At 42.4% G+C, this 23,279-nt stretch overlaps 1 protein-coding gene across 5 annotated transcripts in view; it reads left to right on the top strand.

Annotated features, from left to right (window-relative positions):
- The window catches only part of TSPOAP1 (TSPO associated protein 1), a 317,131-nt gene extending 294,213 nt beyond the window's left edge, over positions 1-22,918 (top strand). For 2 of the 5 annotated variants that reach the window (XM_040338275.1, XM_040338279.1), the window contains 6 exons: positions 397-498; positions 3,874-3,912; positions 4,059-4,162; positions 9,838-9,909; positions 12,887-12,997; positions 21,995-22,918. In XM_040338275.1, the coding sequence (XP_040194209.1) occupies positions 397-498; positions 3,874-3,912; positions 4,059-4,162; positions 9,838-9,909; positions 12,887-12,997; positions 21,995-22,195 (629 nt within the window). In that variant the 3' untranslated portion in view covers positions 22,196-22,918. The remainder of the gene's footprint in view (positions 1-396; positions 499-3,873; positions 3,913-4,058; positions 4,163-9,837; positions 9,910-12,886; positions 12,998-21,994) is intronic. The other 3 variants (XM_040338277.1, XM_040338276.1, XM_040338278.1) reach the window with 3 other exon arrangements.
- Positions 22,919-23,279: the final 361 nt, after the last annotated feature.

Below are 23,279 nucleotides of genomic sequence, written 5' to 3'. Positions count from 1 at the left end.
AGAAATGTCTTCTCTTACAGGATATAAAATATGAATTATATTGGGGGTGAAAGGGGGAGTTGTGATGTATGCCGTGTCAGCCCACTTTTATTTTTTTCCAGTGATTATTTTCCACTGCTCTAAGCAGTGACTATTCTTGTATCACAATATTGTCTTTTTCTGTTCTGGGTATTTATTTCTTTGTTGTATAGAATATCAGAATAATACATTTTGTGATGTGCATAATTTGCTTTAACAGAGCAGTAAGCTACAGTATAGCTATGACCACCATCACATACATTTCTGTGGCTGACTGCTTTTTTAATAGTGCCATGTCTGTAGCTTGTCTTGCTTCTGCTATAAAACTTTGCTTATTCTCCACTGCATTTTGTGCTGCTTCTTTGTTTTCTCTTAAAGAAACCAGCGCTTTTTCTCCTCCTCTTCCTCCTACTCCTCTTCCTATTGCACCTCCTGGCCGCTCTGCCATTGCTCCTCCAAAACCCCGGCGCTCCAAAAAAGGTCTGTCTTCCCTTGTGCTGCACATTGTTCATTGTATGCTTTGCATAGCTGTTGATACGCTCTTTACTGCAACATAAAGTGTGTGAGGAAGGGCAAAAATGCATTTATTTCATTGGAAGGAATGTTTAATTGGTATAGAAGTGAAAATATGACTGTTGTTCCAGTACACGATATAAGCGGTACATCTTTGAATTTGAATGGTCTGGCTGTAAAACTACATGGGATGTAGGCTACAGGTATCTGCTGGAACATTTTTTAATGCCTTTTGATCATACCAGTAGAACCATCTATCTATCTATATATCTACATGTCTATCTATCTACATGTCTGTCTGTCTATCTATCTACATGTCTGTCTATCTATATATCTACATGTCTATCTATCTATCTATCTATCTGTCTGTCTATATGTCTACATGTCTATCTATCTGTCTATCTATCCATCTATCTACATGTCTGTCTATCTATCTATCTACATGTCTGTCTATCTATATATCTGCATGTCTGTCTATCTATATATCTACATGTCTATCTATATATCTACATGTCTATCTATCTATCTGTCTATCTATATGTCTATATATCTACATGTCTATCTGTCGGTCTGTCTCTATCTATCTATCTATCCATCTATCTACATGTCTGTCTATATATCTACATGTCTATCTATCTATCTGTCTATCTGTCTATATGTCTATCTATCTATCTACATGTCTGTCTGTCTATCTACATGTCTCTGTCTGTCTGTCTGTCTCTATCTATCTATCTATCTGTCTATCTATCTACATGTCTGTCTATCTATCTACATGTCTGTCTGTCTATCTATCTACATGTCTGTCTGTCTATCTATCTACATGTCTGTCTGTCTATCTACATGTCTGTCTATCTATATATATATATCTATCTATCTGCATATCTAATGTCTAGATATGCAGATAGATAAATAGATAGACAGATATATTAGATATGCAGATCGATAGATAGATAGACAGACATGTAGATAGATAGACAGACATGTAGATAGATAGACAGACATGTAGATAGATAGACAGACATGTAGATAGATAGACAGACATGTAGATAGATAGACAGACATGTAGATAGATAGACAGACATGTAGATAGATAGACAGACATGTAGATAGATAGACAGACATGTAGATAGATAGACAGACATGTAGATAGATAGACAGACATGTAGATAGATAGACAGACATGTAGATAGATAGACAGACGTGTAGATAGATAGACAGACGTGTAGATAGATAGACAGACGTGTAGATAGATAGACAGACGTGTAGATAGACAGACGTGTAGATAGACAGACGTGTAGATAGACAGACGTGTAGATAGACAGACGTGTAGATAGACAGACGTGTAGATAGACAGACGTGTAGATAGACAGACGTGTAGATAGACAATCTACATGTCTGTCAGATAGACAGACAGACATGTAGATTGTCTATCTACATGTCTATCTATCTATCTACATGTCTATCTATCTATCTACATGTCTGTCTATCTATCTACATGTCAGATAGATAGACAGACATGTAGATAGATAGACAGACATGTAGATAGATAGATAGACATTCGATCTGCATATCTAATATATCTGTCTATCTATTTATCTATCTGCATATCTAGACATTAGATATATTAGATATGCAGATAGATAAATAGACAGACATGTAGATAGATAGATAAACTGACATGTAGATAGACAGACCTGCAGATAGACAGACCTGCAGATAGACAGACCTGCAGATAGACAGACCTGCAGATAGACAGACCTGCAGATAGACAGACCTGCAGATAGACAGACCTACAGATAGACACCGTTCGTACACACAAAGAAAAGATAAAATACTCTTACCCTGTGTTGTGGACTCATCTGTTTGTTTATTTAACAGTGGGTCTGATGAGCTTATGGTCCTCAAGGACCTGAGGCGATGTAGTGAAGTCTCCCAAGTGAGCGATGCAGTCTCAATGGCTCCTATGGGATGGATCTCAAGGGCTGAAGCGACAGACCAATAGATGTGCTGCTACAGACTGGATGCGGACCAGTTCCAATAAACTCCAAAAATATATAAAATAGACAAAAGAGTGCTCCAAATGGTGCAGGTCAAAAAAAACACTGAAGGTTTATTGAAATAAAACATAAGTCATATAAAGATGACAACAATTAAAAGTGATCACGAAAATGGAAAAATAAAAGCAGTATGGGGTTCCGTGAAGAATAAAACCCGACGCGTTTCAGCTCAGAAAGCCTTTACTTGAAATTTGGAAGTTTCTTTTACTCTCAAGAACAGTCGCCAGAACAAATGGAGAAGGTGAATCTCCCTAACATGGATACGGACAGCGATATTAACCTGACAGGTGTTCTAATCGTTCTCTACTATATCCAGAGTTTAAAAAAGTTTTGCCTTTAGTAATACCAGGAATCACTTCTCAGAGAGGCTGGCGAGGCCTTTATGGACTTAGAGATTTAATAGCTGCTATGAAAAGCTGTTTTTTTTTGGTAGGAAACACCTGAGTTACAATTAATAAAAGATCTGTTGCACTGTTTCTAGTGATTCATATCTTCATCATTGAGTGACTAACTTTTTGCTGCATTTGAAGCTGAATATGCAGTTATAGCTGGACCTGTGTAGCCAGCTAGCTGACATGACAAGGCCACAAAGAACTCTTCATTAAATAATGCAGCATATATCTAGGACACTCTGTGATTTGTGCAAATGTCACTTGGCCAAACAGTATTTGTGGAAGATTCAGTCAGCCAGGTTGGATTTTTCTAGCCAGGTGCTGTGGTTTGCCAGAAAATATCAGCATTGGACAGTTGCAATTTTTCATACTAGTTTGTGTGTGAGGCCCCCACTAATGCTCAATAGCACCACCTATACTGTATAGCTGCTACTTGTCTTTACAGTTTGTGACTGCCCCAGGTGACAGGAGGTATAGTCAGTAGGCTGGTGGGATGTAAGGGGTGCAAAATTGGTGCCAATAGCAACCTGCATTCTGTCCGATTCCACAAATGACTTAGCATTTGGCCTCATCATCAGGGAAGAGACAGAGGAAAATGTGGGAGATTGTAGAGTAGTCTGGTGAATAGGCCTTTTGGGGTTTAAAAGGCCACTTTCATGGCCAATCTTTGACCCAGGGCATGCTCAGTATTATGGAAAATTACTAATCTAGTCTGAATAGGCATGCATAGGCAGGGGGATGTCGCTGTGGTATTCATTTTGCCATGTTATATGCAGATCAATAACAGGAAGTTGCTGCTGCCACCTAATGGAGAATATTAAATAGTCAGTAGTTTCAAAAGTTAAAATTTTGGTTTATTTGAGGGGTTGTTTGTTTTGTTTTATTTTTCATAGTACAACGGACTTCTGCATCAGCAGAAAACAATGTAGCAGGTGAGTAGAAAAATGTATAGTAGTAAATGTTTGCTTGTTCAAATATATGAATAAAATGTATAAATTATATGGATTGTATTTTTCTAATTATGTAAGCTCATGTTGCCGAATTGGTACACCTGATGTATTTGTGATTCTCACTTTAGATAAGCATTTGAAAACCAGCAAATCTGACTCAAGCATCGCTAGAAAAATGGTGGCTATGTTTGACTATAACCCTAGAGAAAGTTCTCCAAATATGGACGTGGAGGTAGGGATTATGTGCTATAATGTAATGTATGATTTTCTTCAGTTCTGTTGTAAATGTAATCTTCTATCAGTATAATACAGAGTGACTTTAAGGAGAAAGGAAAACTACAAAACACTGTTACAGCAAGGTTTGATATACAATGTATTGCCCAATGTCTTTTTCAACACTGATAATTTGGCACATCCCTAGCATCCTAGTTGTTTGATTTTTTAACAAGAAGCCCTTGTTTTTTGGGGGGGGGGTTAAAAATAAAAAACATGCTCTGTGCAGTGGTTTTTCACAGAGGAACCTAGATCTTCCTCTTCTCCTGGCCCCTCCCTCCTGCCCCCAAGCAAGCGCTGCTCTGTGTATCTATTCAGAGAGAGAGACACAGCTTGGCTCCACCCCACTGACTTGACAGCAGTGGGAGCCAATGGCACCCTCTACCAATTAGGAGGGATATTCCTGGACAACTAAAGATTTCGTGCAACATTGCTGGATCAAGATTGGGCTTAGGTAAGTATGGGGGCGGGGCTGCTGCACACAGAAGTTTTTTATCTTGATGCATTCCATACATTAAGATAAAAAAACTGCCTTTGGAACCACTTTATTGTGCAAGTATGGGTGTTCGAAAACATATATGATGCAGTGTGTTACTTGCACTAACACAACAGTTTATGTTGTTAAAGTGGTTATAAAGGAACTTTTTTTTTTCTTCTGGAGTCTCCCGCTGTTGTTCCAGGTTCTTCCTTTTTCGCAAACAGGACACAGCGGCTTGGCCAGTGGCTCCTGCTGCTTCCAAGCCTCCTGTGCCAGAAGGGGATGGAAAAGCCGTGCTTTTGCAGACAGGCTCGATGCTTGGTCGAGAGATGGCTCGGGTTAATATTTCAGAGGCTGGGGAGAGCTGGCATTGAAAGTTTTATTTTACCTTAATGCAGAGAATGCATTATGGTAGAAAAAAGCAAAATGTTGCCTTTAGTATAACTTCAAGGACCATTTAAAACCAGATTTACACCTAAGACTACCTTGTCTGCAAGTGGGACAAGGCTGCCGTAAAATTTCACTTTAGAAATTGGTTATTGGAAAAATACCAGATCTACTGACAGGATCAAAAGATCAATAAACTGTTATGGGCAGAACTAGAGAAAACAAAAAACAGTGATATTCATGATAATGTCATACATTTTATAGCCAAAACATTTTCCTTAGTTTTAGACAGAGAAGGGAAAGGTTGAATCGCATGTCAGGTGGAAGCCCCTTTTAGGGACAACAATTTGTTAACAATAAATGTTCTTTAATAAATGTAAATATATTCCACATTAAAGGGAAAGTATAGCCAAAGCACCCCTGGCTGTACTTCTCTTGTGGATCACAGGAGTGCAGTTCGTTCTGCACTCCTGTGACTCGTTTTCAGCAGACAGCGGGCTGAAGTCTGCTGACGTAACAGAGCTGACGTCAGCTGAGAGGCTGAGCCGGCCGCTCCCGCCTCCGTCACAGCCCAGTGCTCCAGTGAGCGAGGAGGGGGCAGAGCAGAGAGCGGTGACTGACAGTCAGCAGCTCTCTGCTCTGCAAGATGTGAAAACTGGGAATTCTGCAGAGTTTGCTCGGTTCTCAGTGTAAGAGCTGGCAGGGGACTGATGCTGCATCCACCTAGTTAAGTGTAAATATGCAAAAACCCATGCTTCTCTCAATATTTATGCTACCAAACTTAGTGTGTGCTGTAAATTTCCTCCAGCATTGCTCCTGTTTCTTCTTGCTGGAGGCTGCTAGAGCAGTCACTGACCATATAATATACAATTTTTTTATTCAATTTCCTTTAGATTTACCTTCAACTATGTAGTGTATGGACTTGCCTGATTGCATACAAATTGAAAAGTGTTTAGGTTTGATTTCTTACTATATGGTTTGGTAAATCTAAAGCATGGGTCTTCAAACTATGGCCCTCCAGTTGTTCAGGAATTCCCATCATGCCTAGTCATGTCTGTGAATGTCAGTGTGTTACAATGCCTCATGGAATGTGTAGTTCTACAACAGCTGGAGGGCCGTAGTTTGAGGATCCCTGGTCTAAAGAAAAGAGAAGAAAATCGTCTAATGTATGGCCAACCTTAATCTGGCCATAGATGCTGAACCAGCCGAGATTCAAACCATCTATGGGCAGGCTGATTGTACCTAAGTTGATCGATCAATTTAGGTATAACGTGCATGTCAGATTTTTCATGGGATTATTGGCAGTAGCTATAGCCGTTATCAATACTTACTGTGTGATGGTTTCCCGCACCCTCCCGCCGGTAGAACACAATGGCCCCATTGGAGGGATTCCTGTATTAACACTGACTGTGTTGATGGGGAAATCGAGCATTTTGCTTTCCGGCAACTTGTGGTTGCCGGCAAGAAAATCACACTGTCTATGGCCTTAGGCCGGCCATACACGGTTTGAATCTCGGCCTGTTCAGCAGGAACTCCACCCAGGGGAGGAAAAGACTGTGTAGTTATCATTACCTGAAAAAATGTTAAGCTTTATCAAGGTAGATTGTGTGCCAATAATTTGAGAAAGTAAACCAGGATTTAATTTTCTGTTAAGTCGGTATGGGATTTGGTTGGCAGTAGGTTTAGTGGTCAGGTAGAGCTGGGTGTCATCCGCATAGCATTATAAATGGATGTTACATTTACGAAATATGAGACCAAGAGGAATAAGATAGCTTTATGAACAGAAGTAATGGGTTTAGGGGTGATGCAGAGATTAAAGTTAAGTAAATTTACTTTATGGGGTGTGATAACATGCACCAAATGTTTGTGTGTCATACTCTTTTTGGTGATAAAACACATGTGCAAAATCAACTAGACTAAGTAAAAAACAAAATGGAAATGAACATGCTGAGATCTGTTGGAATAGGAGATATAGTGTGCTGGAATGGTTAAAATACAAACATAAGATAAGGTGGGTTCTAATAGCAAAAATAATCAGGATGAATAAGTAAACTATGAACACAGAACTGTAAGAGCCGGTTCACACACGGGCGGCACGACTTCGGGGGGGACTCGGCCAGGCGACCTGAAGACGACTTCCAAGGCGACTTGCAAAATGACTTCTGTATAGAAGTCAATGCAAATCGCCTCGAGTCGCCCCCAAAGTCGTACAAGAACCTTTTTCTAAGTCGGAGCGACTTGCGTCGCTCCTATTGGTTCTATTCACTAGAATGGGACGCGACTTGTCAGGCGGCTGCGTCACCTGACGAGTCGCCCCAGTGTGAACCGGGTCTAAAAAAAGCAATCAGCGCCAAATACTAGCATAAATAAAAATATATAAATGTGAATGAGAGTGAAGAGTGCAAGTGAAGGCCTAAAGATGCACTACCGGCGCCAAGTGAATGCACAAAGTGATTGAAGGTGACTTAATATAGGAGCTAAATGTACCACTTGCAGAATGAAAAAACACCAAAATGGGTGAAAATGGTGTTTGGAATAATAAAGCGGCTATTTTAATAAAACGGGGGTGAGCCGTTTTAAAGTGTAAATACAAATATCTCTAACCGTGAACTGTAGTTCTAACAAAGATGAAAACAGCGCTAATGAGTAGATATGTCAACTCAGAAAGAAAGCACTGGTGGACCCAGATGGCACAAGAGGTGATCAGAACCTGAGTGTAAGTGCACCAAAAACAGCTCAAGTAAAAGATGCCTCAAAAATGTCTAGTATTACTTCAACAGAGGGCGTTGAAGTCGGAAGTGACGAAACGCGTCAGGGCGTGGCTACAACAACGCTACACACGGAAGCAGCTTGCGTTCCACCGCGCTCCACAGATCTCCAATCGCAGCCCAGCACCTGATACAGTAACAACTGCACAGAGCGCGCGCGGCCCCAGGAGGTGTCTGACATCAGCGGTGAACCCTTTCTGTTTATTTTTGCTACATTTTCAGTGATATATTGTACGGGCATATACTCATGGTTTCTGTTTGACCTGCTATCACTTGACTACATTAAGACATCACTGCACTATCATTTGCTTGTTGATTTTTCTTTCATGTTATCTTGCTGAGACGTTTATCACCCATACAATATCTGGAGGAACTGATGGTGCATATGCAGAGTCTTCTCTTTGCCGTGGCAGGTTTGCACCCCTTGTGGGTAATACTAGCCATTTTTGAGGCATCTTTTACTTGAGCTGTTTTTGGTGCACTTACACTCAGGTTCTGATCACCTCTTGTGCCATCTGGGTCCACCAGTGCTTTCTTTCTGAGTTGACATATCTACTCATTAGCGCTGTTTTCATCTTTGTTAGAACTACAGTTCACGGTTAGAGATATTTGTATATAAATGTGAATAGTAATAATAAATTACAATATCTCCACAGCTGCTGTGACACTCTCAGTGAATCACCACACCTAATATAGATAATTCTTAAATGGTGCAGCGCTATGAAATTAACCCTGTCAGGGAGAGGAGAGACCGATGGTGTGTCCCTTGTACATTGGGACACCGATCGGTCACCTTCCCCAGTCAGTCCCCTCTCCCACAGTAAGAATAACTCCCAGGTAACACATTTAACCCCTTGATGGCCCCCTTGTGTTAACCCCTTCCCTGCCAGTCACATTTCTACAGTAATCAGTGCATATTTATAGCACTGTTCGCTGTATAAATGTGAATGGTCCCAAAATAGTGTCAAGTGTCTGATCTGTCCGCTGCAATATCGCAGTCCTGCCAAAAATCGCAGATAACTGCCATTACTAGTAAAAAATAAAAAAGTTGTTTTTTCACCATTATCATTTTATTCTTCAATAATATTTTTGAGCAGTCACACAAGGACTGACTAGAGTGTGAGACAATCACTATTGATAAGCATTGTACACTTTATATTTGTATGTATATTTTAGGGTTTATTTCATAGCACTGCACTATTTAACAATTATTATAGTCTATAAACACAGAATGATTAAGATGATTTGGTAGTTCCTTGGACTGAGTGGATAGGGTAAATAATATCTACTGGACAGGAAGCTATAATGAAATTGCTAAAAGATACGGTTGGCTAAAAGGAGATAATGAGCGCTTTACTCAACTGAAATGGGGAAGGAAAAAGGGTGAAAGTGGTTAGATTACAAATTTAGCAGACTAGAGTAGAGTAAACAAAAACTCCCACAGTCCAGTTCACATGTTCAGATTGGCTAATTATCCCATTCCATTAATGGGGATCACTGGATCTAACATTGATAGGATTGGAACTTGGCTGTGTGAGTATGTTTAGGTGTATGTCCAGCCAAAACATATTTTATTCATTTTGGACCAATTGCCGAGGTCTGGAAAAAGAAGGGTCAGCACTGCAAATATTGACTCTCTGCATAAACTTAATGTAATTGTCAATAAAAGTCTTTGATATTTATGAAATGCTTGTAATTCTACTTCAGTATACAATAGTAACATCTGACAAAAAGATCTAAAAACACAAGCAGCAGACTTTGTGAAAATTAATATTTGTGTCATTCTCAACATGTTTGGCCACGGCTGTACAGGCAAAAGTGTATTTTTTTTTTAAAAAGAACCCAAATTTAAATTCCTTATTGTCATTAAGGGCTTCTGTTTGTATTTTTGTATAATTTTCTTATAGCGTTTATTGAGGAACTGCATTTATTAAGAAAGCATTACTCCTGCCCAGAAGAGATAAACTAAATCTATTTTCTTATTTTTTTTTGGTCCAATAGGCAGAATTAAGCTTTACTGCTGGAGACATCATAACTGTGTTTGGACCAATGGATGAAGATGGATTCTTTTATGTGCGTACAGACTCCTGTATCATGTTTCGTGCTGTAACTTTTTTCTTGTATTTGGTGTCTAAAGAGTAATGCCGCGTACTAGAGCTGCACGATTCTGGTCAAAATGAGAATCACGATTCTTTTGCTTAGACCAAAGATCACGATTCTCTCACGATTCTCAAAAACTGAATGCCAGAAACCCCCCCCTCAAATTAAATTAAACTGTGATTTATCTGAAAATATGAATATATAAAAAACAGACCAGTGATATGTCTATAATGTTAAAGACCATATAACTCCTATGAAAAAAGCAGAATCAGAATCTTTGATTCTGCTTTTTTTATAGGAGTTATATGGTCTTTAACATTATAGACATATCACTGGTCTCTTTTTTATACATCAGAAGCAGTACCGCCGGCAACCACTGGGTGGCGCATGGATACACACTACAGTTGTACAGATCTGCAAGAGAAGCCCAGGCATCCATCCAGCGGCGCAGGCTGCTGACGGTTCCGATATTGGCGCCATTTGTGTTCCACGCTGGTTAAGTGTAACCGGCCGTGAAACAGAAGAATCGCGGGTCATCCCGCAGGGAGATTGCGGGCAGGGGAAAATCGAGATTGCGATTCTCTCCGCGATTAATCGTGCAGCTCTACCGCGTACACACGATCATTTTTCGGCATGAAAAAAACTACGTTTTTCAGCATGTAGAAAAAAATGACGTTATTCCAACTTCATCATTAAAACAACGTTGCCCACACACCATCGTTTTTAAAAATTGCTCTAGCAAAGCACGATGACGTACAACACGTACGATGGCACTATAAAGGGGAAATTCCATACAAATTACGCCACCATTGGGGCTGCTTTAGCTGATTCCGTGTTAATAAAAGATGATTCACGCTTTTCTGTCTGTCACAGCGTGATGAATGTGCTTACTCCATTATGAACGGTAGTTTTACCAGAACGAGCGCTCCTGTCTCATAACTTGCTTCTGAGCATGCGCGGGTTTTTAATGTCGTTTTAGCCCACACACGATAATTTTTTACAACCCGAAAAACAACATAGTTTAAAACGTCGTTAAAAAATGCATCATGTTCTAAAAAAAAAAAAATCGTTTTTCAGAACCCGAAAAATTACGTGAAGCCCACACACGATCATTTTAAATGACATTTTTTTAAAACGATGATTTTTTCATGCCGAAAAATTATCGTGTGTATGCGGCATTACTGTATAGGGACTGTTCACAATTATTTTTTTCAATTATGTTGGTAACATTTAGAAACACAATCATGCTTTAATACATCAACACTTGATATTGTTATGACATACATTTAACATGTATTCCTGTTTAGAGGTCGACCGATATGGGTTTTTCTCTGGCCGATGCCAATATTTAGAAATCGGGATAGCCGATATATGATGCCTATTTTTGCAGCCGATATTTTAGGCCGATTTTTTTTTTCTTTTTTTTTTTTTGGTGGCACTGGCTTGTGGCACTGGATGGCACTAATTGGCACTGGAAGATGGCACTAGCAGAAGGCACTGATTAGCAGGTGGCACTTATTGGCACTGGCAGGTTGCACTGGATGGCACTGAAAGATGGTACTAGCAGATGGCACCGATTGGCAGGTGGCACTTATTGGCACTGGCAGGTGACACTGGCAAGTGGCACTGGTTAGCACTGACTGGCAGGTGGCACTAATTGGCACTGGATGGCAATAGTTAGCACTGGCAGATGGCACTGGTTGGCATTGGCAGGTGGCACTGGCTTTAGTTGGCACTGGAACGTGGCACTAATTGGCACTGGATGGTGGCACTGGCAGGTGGCATATGGCACTGGATGGTGGCACTGTTATTGGCACTGGCAGATGGCATATGGCACTGGATGGAAGGTGGCACTGTTATTGGCACTGGCAGGTGTCATTGGCAGATGGCAGTGGACGGCAAGTGGCACTAATTGGCACTGGCAGGTCGTACTGGTGAAAAAAAAAAGTGTCACCCCCCCCTCAGTACAGACCCCCTCTTCCTCCAGTATAGACACCCGCCCTCCTCCTCAGTACATACCCCCCCCCTTGCACCCCGTAGTACAGACACCAGAGAGCGATGTGTGTCCCACGAGCGCGGGCCCCCCCTCTGTGGTTGTAAACAGAGAGAAGGGCTGCCGCGCTGGGTGTACCAAGATGGCTGCGGCTCCGGAGCTAGGCCGAAGCCGCAGCCTTTCCTGATGCTGTGACCGCGGCGACAATCAGGAAAGGCCGCGACTTCGGCCTAGCTCCGGATCCGTGGCACTGCTAGCAGCCATGTTAAATATCGGCCTAATTTGGATAAAAATCGGCCGCTGCTGATTTTTCCAAAACAGCCAAATATCGGCCGATATATCGGCCTGCCGATATATCGGTCGACCTCTATTCCTGTTGCATATTGGTGCAGTGCAGCGTTGTTAGACACATGTATGACATTTCATTTTTAGCAATAGAAAGTAAAAAAAATGGTACCAGTTCCCCCAATGAATCTTAAAGTAGGGAAGGCTTCTGTACCAGCCTTGCCAGATCAACAAAAAGCAATGGGCCATTTTGTATTCTGACCATAGAAACATCTTATTAAATGTTTGCCAACATTTTATATGCACCAACCTTGTAGCTCCACCATGTTGGCTCTTGGCCAATATAGACAGTTATGGACTTTGATCATTGTGAATTGTTGTATGTCACATCACACATGTCTGTATGTTTCCAGGCAAACTCCCTGTTGAGAGCAAGGATCACAAGTCATGGCATTCCCATATATGTGGGTCCTTAACGGTGTGTTTTAAAGAAAAAAAAAAAAGCAAGCACAACATCCTGAATTGAACACTTGTCTGCATTGGATAGTGCACTTGCAGTATTAATCTAACTAGATCCTAACAGGGATTTTTTCTTTTTATGTTTTTTCTTTTTTTTATTAGAATGAATGCTAAATATAAACTTATTCTGACTTCTCCCTTTAATACAAACAGGGGGAGCTCAATGCGCAAAGAGGATTTGTTCCCTCCAATTACTTAGAAGTTTCCCAGACACAAACTGAAGAATTGACGTCACAAGGAACTGTTCAGGCAACAGGGGAAAAGGTGAGGACATCTGAAATTACCTTCGCTAACATTCCTCAAAAGCTGATTTCGGAAACCGTCTTAGGAGCACTGTTACTTTGATTATGCAATGCCATGGAAAGAGTGTTGGCCAAGTGTTTGCATTGTGGTAAAGCCCCATATGTCACCTTGGTGCTGAAGATAAGCATTCTTAGCAGTTTATCAGAAATATTATCTAGCCACCCATGGGTGTTATTAAAATTTAAACTGACCCCCAACTATTTGCACAGATTTCACTGTCTACCTTGTTCTTCTCCTGAGATACAGATTCTTAGTAAAAACAATAAGTCCCTTTTTAATCCTTCTAAACTTTAGAGAAAGTAAAAGAGTAGCTAATAACACATAAAAAGAAATATTAAGGACAGGGACTGATTCATGCTGCTGAGAATGTAGTGTGAGCAAAAAGTAGGGAGAAGTAGGGACGTAGCTATGGTTGGACCTAGGAGCAGTTTCACCCCTTGTAGAAAGTCCCTTGTATCTATATTATGTGACATAAAGCAAAACCCAAAGTTATATTTTTCTTTTCAAATTGTTGCACTGGTTTGACAGACTTGGTAATCTTTCTGGTTAAAAAAGACTATGATTTAGTTTTCCCGATTTGTGAGATTAGACAGAGGCTACAACTTCAGTAAAGTTCAGTAACTGTTTATGGCATTCATTTGCAGTGACCTGGGCTAGTTTGGTGTACAATCTACCAAACTGTTACAGTATAGAAGCTGATTCTTTTGATGTAGACACTTTGGAAAATGTGTTTGGGTATGTCATGTTTTAAGTGTTTGGCTCAATTGCTTTTCGCTGAGATTTATTTAAGCTTTAGTAGTTCCCTCACACATACACTTATAGCAACAATATATAAGCATTGCTGTTGCCATGAAAACATTCTGTAACTAACGCTTTCTGTTTCCCCTGGAAGCTGTGCCCAAAAAAGGTAGACGTGTGCAAAAAGGACATTTTGCCAGTATTGCCCGTAGTCTCCCTACAGCTACTCTTTACCTTTAATACCGTGCCTTGACCAGCATTGTGTCTATATGTGAAGGCCGGGTTTTGTTTCCCCATGTCAGAGCCTCCAGTAAGTGCATTGAACAGCATGGTAGAGAGGGCACCAAATCTCCTAAAACTAGCAGAGGCAGCAGTGCTTTTAAAGCATATTTGCACTTTTGAAGTCAATCTTGTGAAAACCCCAGTATATATTTGTGTTTTCATTCACTTAGCATGTCTAAAAAAAAGTTTCTCTTATCGTCCATGGACGGGGACAGCTCCTTAAATATTGACAAGTTGGTTATGTTCCCTGTTTACAGGAGAGGACTAGGCAGAAACATGTTAGATAATTAAATACAAGTTACTTTAACAGAGTTGAACAGCCCCACCCAGGGGCCGGTCCCTCCAGACATAACCCTCCTCCCTTCAGTATGCAGCCTCAGCTTCGTTCTGCCTAGCAAAGAAGGACGTATGGCTCCCTTTGTGTGCAGTGCCCTGAGGAAAAATGTTATTTTATTTTTTCTTGAAAGAATCTTCTATCAACTGTCGGCTGAGAGACAGGCTGGATATATAGATCCTTGTAGTCTACTCAGTCCGGCCAGCAAGCGTGAGCACACCTTTGCAAAAGAGGCTGGGTCTGCCACGACATACCCCATGACTCCTGGGTTGATGATCTTTACTCCGAGGTCCACACGTGACTGGGCTGTGGTGTTGTCTCACTCACAGTGGACCGGGCCGACAGCTACCTCCATTGTGGTTGTAGGCCTGTCAGAAATCCGGTTTCCTCCCACACTCCTATGACGTGTGTAGAGCACTTGTCAGTGCGCTGTATGGAACTCCCTGATGCTGTCTGTGCAGCGGAGGTTTCCTCTGAGGGCTTTGTCTTTTTTGTGCAAATCAGACCTCTCTGTGAAAGATTTTTCTTTGACTAGTTCATTAATAAAGAATGGCAAATGCCGCAGAAGTCTTTTTAGTTCCTCAGCGCCTGGGGTTTTCCCCCTTTTGAGGAGTGTTAAAAAAAAAAAAATTCTCCTCAGGTTGTTGCTCTCCCTATAGAAGAGACCCCTACCTTCAGGGACCTTACTGATAGGAGGTACGAGGCGCTGACCCGCTTCATGTTTACCATGCTGGGGTATGCATTGCGACCTGTTGTGGCCGCATCCTTGGTGTCTGACACTCTCTGAATGGGCAAGGTTTTGCACCAGACGGTGGAGGAGCACCAGCTCCCTCCCTAAATTGTTAGACTGGCCGACCAGTTGGTCCAGGGCCTTCTATTTGTCTGTGATGCCACACGGGGCATCCTTGATGTCCAGAGCCTCTGTTTCGGCGGTGGTTTTGCGCCGCCTCATTTGGGTGAAATGCTGGTCTGCTGACCTAGCATCTTAAAATGCCCTGGCTGATTTTACCCTTCAGGGGTGGGAGGTTTTTTGGTAACTCGTTTGATAATGTCATCCAAGATGTCACTGGGGGTGAGAGCACTCTCCTCCCTCAGTCCACCAGGGGAAAGGAGCCGTGCCGTGGGCGTGGTCCTTCACTCCCCGCTCAGAAGCGGTATTTTTGCGTCAGTCAGGGCCCGCGGGTTGACCCTCCCAGGCTGACTAAAGGCTCAACTGGGGGACTAAAATGTCCCTGGGTGCGTAAGCCGAACACGCCGGCACCCTATCCCACCAATGTATGTAGGTGGGGGCACGGCTTTGCAGGTTCACAGCTCAGTGAACCTCCCTGCTCGCCGACCAGTGGGTCTGCGGGGTGGTCTCTTCAGAGTATTAGATAGGGTTCCTATCCACCGAACAGATTTTTTCCCTCGAGTCTTGCGGCTCGTCGGTCTGGTGTGGAGCTTGCTAAGCTGCGGGGCAATTTTTACCTGTCCTGCAGGGCTAGAGGTTTGAGGAATTCTATCTGAATTCTGTTCTCGGTCCCAAAGATTAACGGAGTCCGTCCGATTTTGTTCTTCAAGGGCCTAAAATGCTTTTGTGAACAATGGGTAGTTCCACACGGAATCCATTCATTCGGTGGTAGCTGCGCTTCATCCTTGGACATCAAGGACGCATACATGCATGTCCCATTTTGCGCAAGTCACAGAGATTCTGTGCTTTGCGATTGGGTAGGTCCACTGTCAGTTTGTGGCCCTTCCTTTTGATCTAGCGTCAGCACTAAGTGTTTTCACCAGGGTGCTCGCACTTATCCTAGCTTTGCTGGGACAGTGAGGCTTTGCCATCATGGGCTGCTTAGACGCCCTCTTTCTGAGAGCAGTTTCTGGCTCAGAGTTAGTGGAGGATGTGTCTATAGCCATTGTGGATCCTCTGAAAATTCAGGTGGGTGTTAAACATTTTGAAGTCGGTCCTGGTTCCAACTCAGCGTTTGAAGTACCCAGGGTTGATCCGGACTCCTCGGTGGCAAAGGTTTTTCTTCCCCTGGAGAAATTGCAGACTCTTCAGTCTACAGTGAGGGTGTTGGCTTCATGCAATCGGTCATTTCTCCGTTTTGCATGCGAGTCCTGGGCCTGTTGGTAGCCTCCTTCGAGGCGGTACTGTATGCCCAGTTCCACACTCGTGTTTTCTAGTGGGAGATACTGTCCAAGTGGTACAAATCCTTTTGTCTCTGGATCATCTGATCTGGTGAGCCACCTACTCCGTCTCTCTGTATTAATTGGTGGCTGGGATCCCCGACTCTTCGCTCCGGGAAGTCGTTTCTTCCCATTCAGTGGACGGTGATTACGACGGTCGCCAGCCTCACGGGTTGAGGGGGGAGCCTGGCGGGTCCAGTCGGCCCAGGGTCACTGTCACTCTAGTGGATTCCTGTCTACCGATCAATGTCCTAGAACTTTGGGCGATCCGGCTATGCCTCAGGATTTAGCAAGACAACGCCATGGCCGTGGCTACAGTCTACCATCAGGTATACTGGCAGGTGGACTACCGGAGTCGCCAGGTGCTGGACCAGGGCGACTGGTCTCTGTACTTGGATGTGTTTCAGCTCCCTTGCAGGACGTGAGACTCACAGGGCATGGATCTCCTGGCCGCTCGTCTCGACCACAAGGTGTTCGGAGTTTGTGGCCAGGTCTAGTGATCCCTGTACGGACGCGTTGGTGGCCCTGTGGGGTCTGTATCGGCTACTTTATGCCTTTCCTCCATTGTAGTTGCTTCCTCGGCTGTTCCACAGAGTGGAGGCCGAGGGGATCCCGATGATTCTAATCACTCCAGATTGGCCTTGGTACACCGATCTCGGGCGCCTAGTGGCGGATGTAGTGGCGGTTTCCAGGGCGGGAGGACCTTCTGGCTCAATTTTCCATACTTCCTCATGTGGTAGAGTCGCTGGCTTGCACGACATGGCTGTTGGAAGCCAGACTTTGAGACCGGGGTCTGTCCGACTCGGTCATCTCACCCATGCTGAAAGCAAGGTAGTCTCCTTCCAGGAGGATTTACCATCGCACCTAGAAGGCCTATGTCTCTTTGTGCGCAGAGATGGGGTGATGTCCACGGACGTACTCGGTGTCCACGGTCCTGCTGTTTTGACAGCTTGGAATGGATATAAAAATTGCCTTAAGCACCTTTTGGGGGCAGATTTCAGCCTTGACTGTGTTTTTTTTGTCCGTGGCCTTTTGCGGCCCATTCCCCGACGGGTACCTTTTTGTGCTAGGGGTTTGTCATATACTTCCCCCCTCTTGGTTCACCTCTTCCCCCATGAGTTTGGACTCTGGTGCTCTTGGTTCTTCAGGAACCTTCCTTTTTGGAAACATCAGAGAATCAGAGAGATTCTTCTCTTGACACTATCTCGGAAGGTGGCATTTTTAGTGGCCATTACTTCTGTCAGAAGGGTTTCTGAGTTGGCGGTCTTGCCTTGCAAGTCGCCATGCTTGATCCTCCATTAGAATTACGTGGTGGTGCTTCCGCAGGTAGTTTCAGCCTTTTGCCTAAATGAGGACTTCCATCCTTTTGTCCTCGGCCGGCACATCCTAAGGAGGTTGCGTTTCCTACTTTAGACGTGGTACGCGCTTTGCGAGTGTACCTGCCTGCTACGGCTACGTTTCCGAGATCTGACGCTCCTTTTGTGTCGGTGTCTGGTCCACAAAAGGGCCTGCCGGTCTCGTCGACCACCATTTCTTGGTGGATCAGGCAGGCCGTCATACAGACCTATGCTCTTAGGGGGTGGGCGCCCTCTTTTCCAGTCACGGCACTTTCAACCAGGGTAATTGGTGCTTCCTGGGTTTTCCGACATCATGCGTCTGTCTCACAGGTGTGCAGGGCGGCGACTTGGTCGTCCTTTCACACTTTTTCCACACTTTTTCTTCTAAAGCTTCTTTCGGCTGTTCCCACCCCTCGTTTTTTACACTGCTTGGGGACGTCCCACTTGTCAAGATTTAGGGAGCTGTGTCCGTCCATGGACGATAAGAGAAAATAGGATTTTTTGTACTCACCGTAAAATCCTTTTCTCTGACGTCCATGGATGGACACAGCACCCACCTCTCCTGTTTAGGTTTGTACTGCTTGTTACGAACTGAGGCTGCATACTGCAGGGAGGAGGGTTATGTCTGGAGGAACCACCCCCTGGGCGGGGCTGTTCAACTCTGTTAAAGTAACATGTATTTAATTATCGAACATGTTTCTACCTAGTCCTCTCCTGTAAACAGGGCACATAACCCACTTGTAAAGAATTAAGGAGATGTCCGTCCATGGACGTCAGAGAAAAGGATTTTACGGCGAGTACAAAAAATCCTATTTTTTGAAACAATATTTCTGACCTTTTTGAGTCTGTTCCAGTAAAGGCTTATGCCGCGTACACACGGTCGTTTTTTGTGATGGAAACAAACAACATTTTTAAAAACGTCATTTAAAATGACCGTGTGTGGGGAAAACGTCATTTTATGTCTTCTGAAAAACGACAAAAAAAAAATTCGAACATGCTTCAATTTTTTATGTCGTTTTTCAAAACGTCGTTTTTTGTGTCATAAAAAATGATTGTGTGTGGGCTAAAACAACGTTTAAAACGTTTTTAAACTCGCGCATGCTCAGAAGCAAGTTATGACACGAGCTTGAATGGAACAGAGTGCCGCCGTACATGCTGAACGTAACCCCGCTTTGCTAGAGCATTTTGAAAAAACTATGGTTTGTAGGCAACGTCGTTTTTTAAAATGAAGTTTGAAAAATGTTGTTTTTTTTTTTTTCATGAGAAAAAAATGACGTTTTTTTACAAGACAAAAAACGACCGTGTGTACGCGGCATTAGTTTCTTCCCATTAACATACAATGCAGAAGGCCAGGTTCTAAATCTTTATAACTGTATGCCATGTTCACTTATAATTTACAACTGGCAATGAGATTTGCTAGCACAGTACAGGCAGGGTTATTTATGGCAAACGCTGCTCCCCAGACCCCTCATCACTGAAGAGTACTAAAGATTTTTCAATTGCGTTATCAGAAAAGAGCATCTAAAATGGTAACAGCAATTTTTTACAATATTTTTATGTTGTGCTATGTGATTGAGAGTGTGTAACAAATGTAAAGTAGGTGTTATCCCAATTCAGCTGCAAAAGTGGAAATACACTTCAAATCACACAAGCAGATGATATAGAGCTATATGGTTCATGGCACAGGAGTGTATGGTCACCCTCACATACCAGAAAGAAGACTGATCTTTTGCAGTGGGAAATTTAGGAAATAAAAGTTGTATTTTGCAGTGTACTGTCTAAGCACAATTAACATTTCTACATGTTACCTAGAACATAGAAAATATTCACTTTTTGAGTCCAGGTCTAATTTTAATACAATTTTTAAATATTGACCATATACTCGAGAGTTTGGGCCAGATTCAGAAAGAATTACGTTGCGCAGCGGCGGCGTAACGTATCCCATTTACGTTACACCGCCGCAGGTTTACAGCTTAAGTGCCTGATTCAAAAAGCACCTGTAAACTTGCGGCGGTGTAGCGTAAATCCGCTCGGCGCAAGCCTGCCTAATTCAAATGGGGCGGGCACCATTTAAATTGGGCGCCTTCCCGCCGAGCGTACTGCGCATGCTCCTTCCGTCAAATTACCCTATCGTGCATTGCGCTAAATGACTTTGCAAGGACGTCATTGGTTTGACGTTAACGTAAATGGCGTCCAGCGCCATTCACGGACGACTTGCGCAAACGATGTGAAATTTAAAATTTCGACCCGGGAACGACGGCCATACTTAACATTGCTTAGACTTCCTAGGAGGCAGCCTTAACTTTTCGACGCGTATCGCTACGGAAACTACGTAAATTTAGATCGGGCATCGCGGACGTTCGTGAATCGCCATAACTAGTCATTTGCATATTCTACGCCGACCGCAATGGCCTCGCCACCTAGCGGCCGGCCTAAAATTGCAGCCTAAGATCCGACGGTGTAACACAAGTTGCACCTGTCGGATCTTAGGGCTATCTATGCGTAACTGATTCTATGAATCAGTCGCATAGATACGACAATCGTATCTCAGAGATACAACGGCGTATCAGGAGATACGCCGTCGTATCTCTTCTCTGAATCTGGCCCGATGTATTCAGTCACATTTTGTTATCTCAAATTATTTCTATTTTCTTTTGTTTGTTCTTTTCCCAAGTAAGTCTCAAATATTCTCCTAAGAAGTATACTGTATGAAGTATATTTAGTGACCAGTCCTATCAGTATTGGTGCAGCAGTGGATCTCTGTGTAATTATGCAGCTTTTAGTATAATTTTTGTATCCTCTTTTTGTCTGTACCTGTGTGTTTCATTATTGGGATCGTCAGAGCTTGCGAAGAAGAACCAAGTTATAGATTTAGACAGAGAAAGGGACAGACAGACATGTAAGTGAGATCTCTTTTCCCAGCACTGGAAGAATAGATGTTTACACTCCTTTCCCTTCCCTTGTTGTAGATGAAATAGTCACATGAAAACCCTGTTGTCGTCCTTAGTGTCTCAATGACTGTTAGTTAAAGCCCTTACACTAATAGAGATGCATTATTTATACAAAGTTGAATTTTCTGAATGTGTGTAAAGAAGAAAGACTTTTGAGAGATACCATGTACGTGTTCTGGTTCAGCAAGAGTCAGTAGGTGGAACGTCCACTTACAGTTCCCCCATGTAAAAATGGCATTTATGCAGAAGTCCTTTTAATTTGAAAAAGACCATTTGTACTTTCATGCCTGAAGTACCCCTCCCTAGTACTCTATGGATGTCACCTAATGTAATCAATAATTACTAGGTAGGCTGACATGCACTGATATGTATTAAAGCGGGGGTTCACCCGTACATAAAACTTTTTCCCCTTAGATGGATGGTCGTTTTGTCTAGGGGAATCGGCTAGTTGTTTTAAAATATGAGCTGTACTTACCGTTTACGAGATGCATCTTCTCCGCCGCTTCCGGGTAAGGGCTGCGGGACTGGGCGTTCCTATTTTGATTGACAGTCTTCCGAGATGCTTCCGACGGTCGCATCCATCGCGTCACGATTTTCCGAAAGAAGCCGAACGTCGGTGCGCAGGTGCAGTATAGAGCCGCACCGACGGAGAAGATGCATCTCGAAAACGGTAAATACAGCTCATATTTTAAAACAACTAGCCGATTCCCCTAGACAAAACGAGCATCCATCTAGCATCCATCTAAGGGGAAAAATTGTTTTATGGGTGAACTCCCGCTTTAAATGTGTAAGTGAAGTGAAATTACCCCATTTTACAAATAAAACTTCCTGAACAGACAAAATATAGACAAATGCCTGGCCTTTGTCCCTATATAGTGCTGATGTGCATGAATGTTTCTGATGGCTGAAAAAATTGTAAAATGTTTAGAAATTTTTAACTGAATTTGAAACACAAATCTTCACTTTGTTTTTGATTTGGTCCAAAGAGTTTAAATGTGGAGACTTAGCAGGTGAATAATACCATTGTAAGACAAAGTATTAGTAAAAGCTTCATTGTATTTGTGAAATGTTAGAGCACTTGAGTGAAAATCGAAATCGAATTGAAAGTTTTTGCCTGTACGCTAATTGTTTCTTTGCTTTTCTGTAGTTTAGCTGTGATGTTACTGCTGATCAGCCATACTCCCCTCCGAATGTTTCATTATCCTCTGACCAACCTAGTGAACCGATGGAGGCTACTGAAAGGATGGACCAATGTCAAGAGATCTCCTCTACCAAGAAAAGGAAAAGTTTCTTCTCTAAAGGGAGAAAGCTCTTTAAAAAGTTAGGTTCCTCTGGAAAGAACTTGTAAAAAATAAAAAGGCCTGGCCTGTCCAAGCTGTTATACAGCAATAATACACTTAATGTGGAGGGCTATATGAGCTTTTGTCTGTTACTATCCATCCGCTGACCCATCTGGGATTGGTCTGCTTTGCCACCTGTATATAGTACTTACTGTTAAATGGTCTGTGAGCAGTTTTTTGTTGTCTGTGACAGCAAGAGGCCATTATGAATGTACCTGACTGTTGTCTGAAAACATAGTGAGGACAGGAAGTAGACCGTAAGCACTGATAAACGAAGAGCTACATTGGGGAACCAGAAGCCTGGATTTTTTGAGCTCTTCTCAGCTATGTTATCTGGTTTCCACGGTTTGTCAATTGGGCACTAAGGTGACCATGCCTTTTCGGACAATGTACAATGTTTGCACTTTGTGTTCTCTCTGACTTTGTATGCCATGTTGCGGGAAGTGCTCTGCAGGAAGCCACATTTCTGCAGCACCTGCTTACCCCATACAAAAGAGAATCAACGCCAAAATAGCAACCTCGGCGAGACTTGATGCGCTTCTCCCCTAAGGAAAATAGCTTTGTTATGTTGTGTGCATGTTGGAAAAAAAATGGAATGTTCATTTGCCTTATTTTATCTGATTTGATATTTTAACTGTTTACAAATGTTCTTTCTGCTGTGAGCAGATATGGGAGTAATTGATTATAAGCCAGGGTGATGTGTGTGTGTGTGTGTATGTATGTATATGTGTATGTGTATGTATGTATATATATATATATATATATATATATATATATATATATATATATATATAGTGACTCAAAGAGTGTCCTATTTCCATTGTTCCTGTCGCCAACATCCTCTCCCAACATCAGAGCCATTATTCTGTGGAATTGTGACCAGCATTTTATACCACACGGCCAGCATTTTGATGCTTTCAGTGTCCATGTTATTTATTTTGCATGTTTGAAAAAAGTTGTTTTCGGGTTAACACCCGTGATATGTTTAGAAGCATTAAGTGACACCTGTTGGTGTTGCTACATTCATTGTTTACAAATGCAAATACATTTTATTATAATAAAGTCTATTTTCACTACACTCAATGTTTGCTG

Source organism: Rana temporaria, chromosome 2, assembly GCF_905171775.1.
Source record: "Rana temporaria chromosome 2, aRanTem1.1, whole genome shotgun sequence".
NCBI classification, from domain to species: Eukaryota; Metazoa; Chordata; class Amphibia; order Anura; family Ranidae; genus Rana; species Rana temporaria.
The sequence above is the reverse complement of the archived record's forward strand: the minus strand, read 5'-3'. Positions and strand labels throughout refer to the sequence as shown.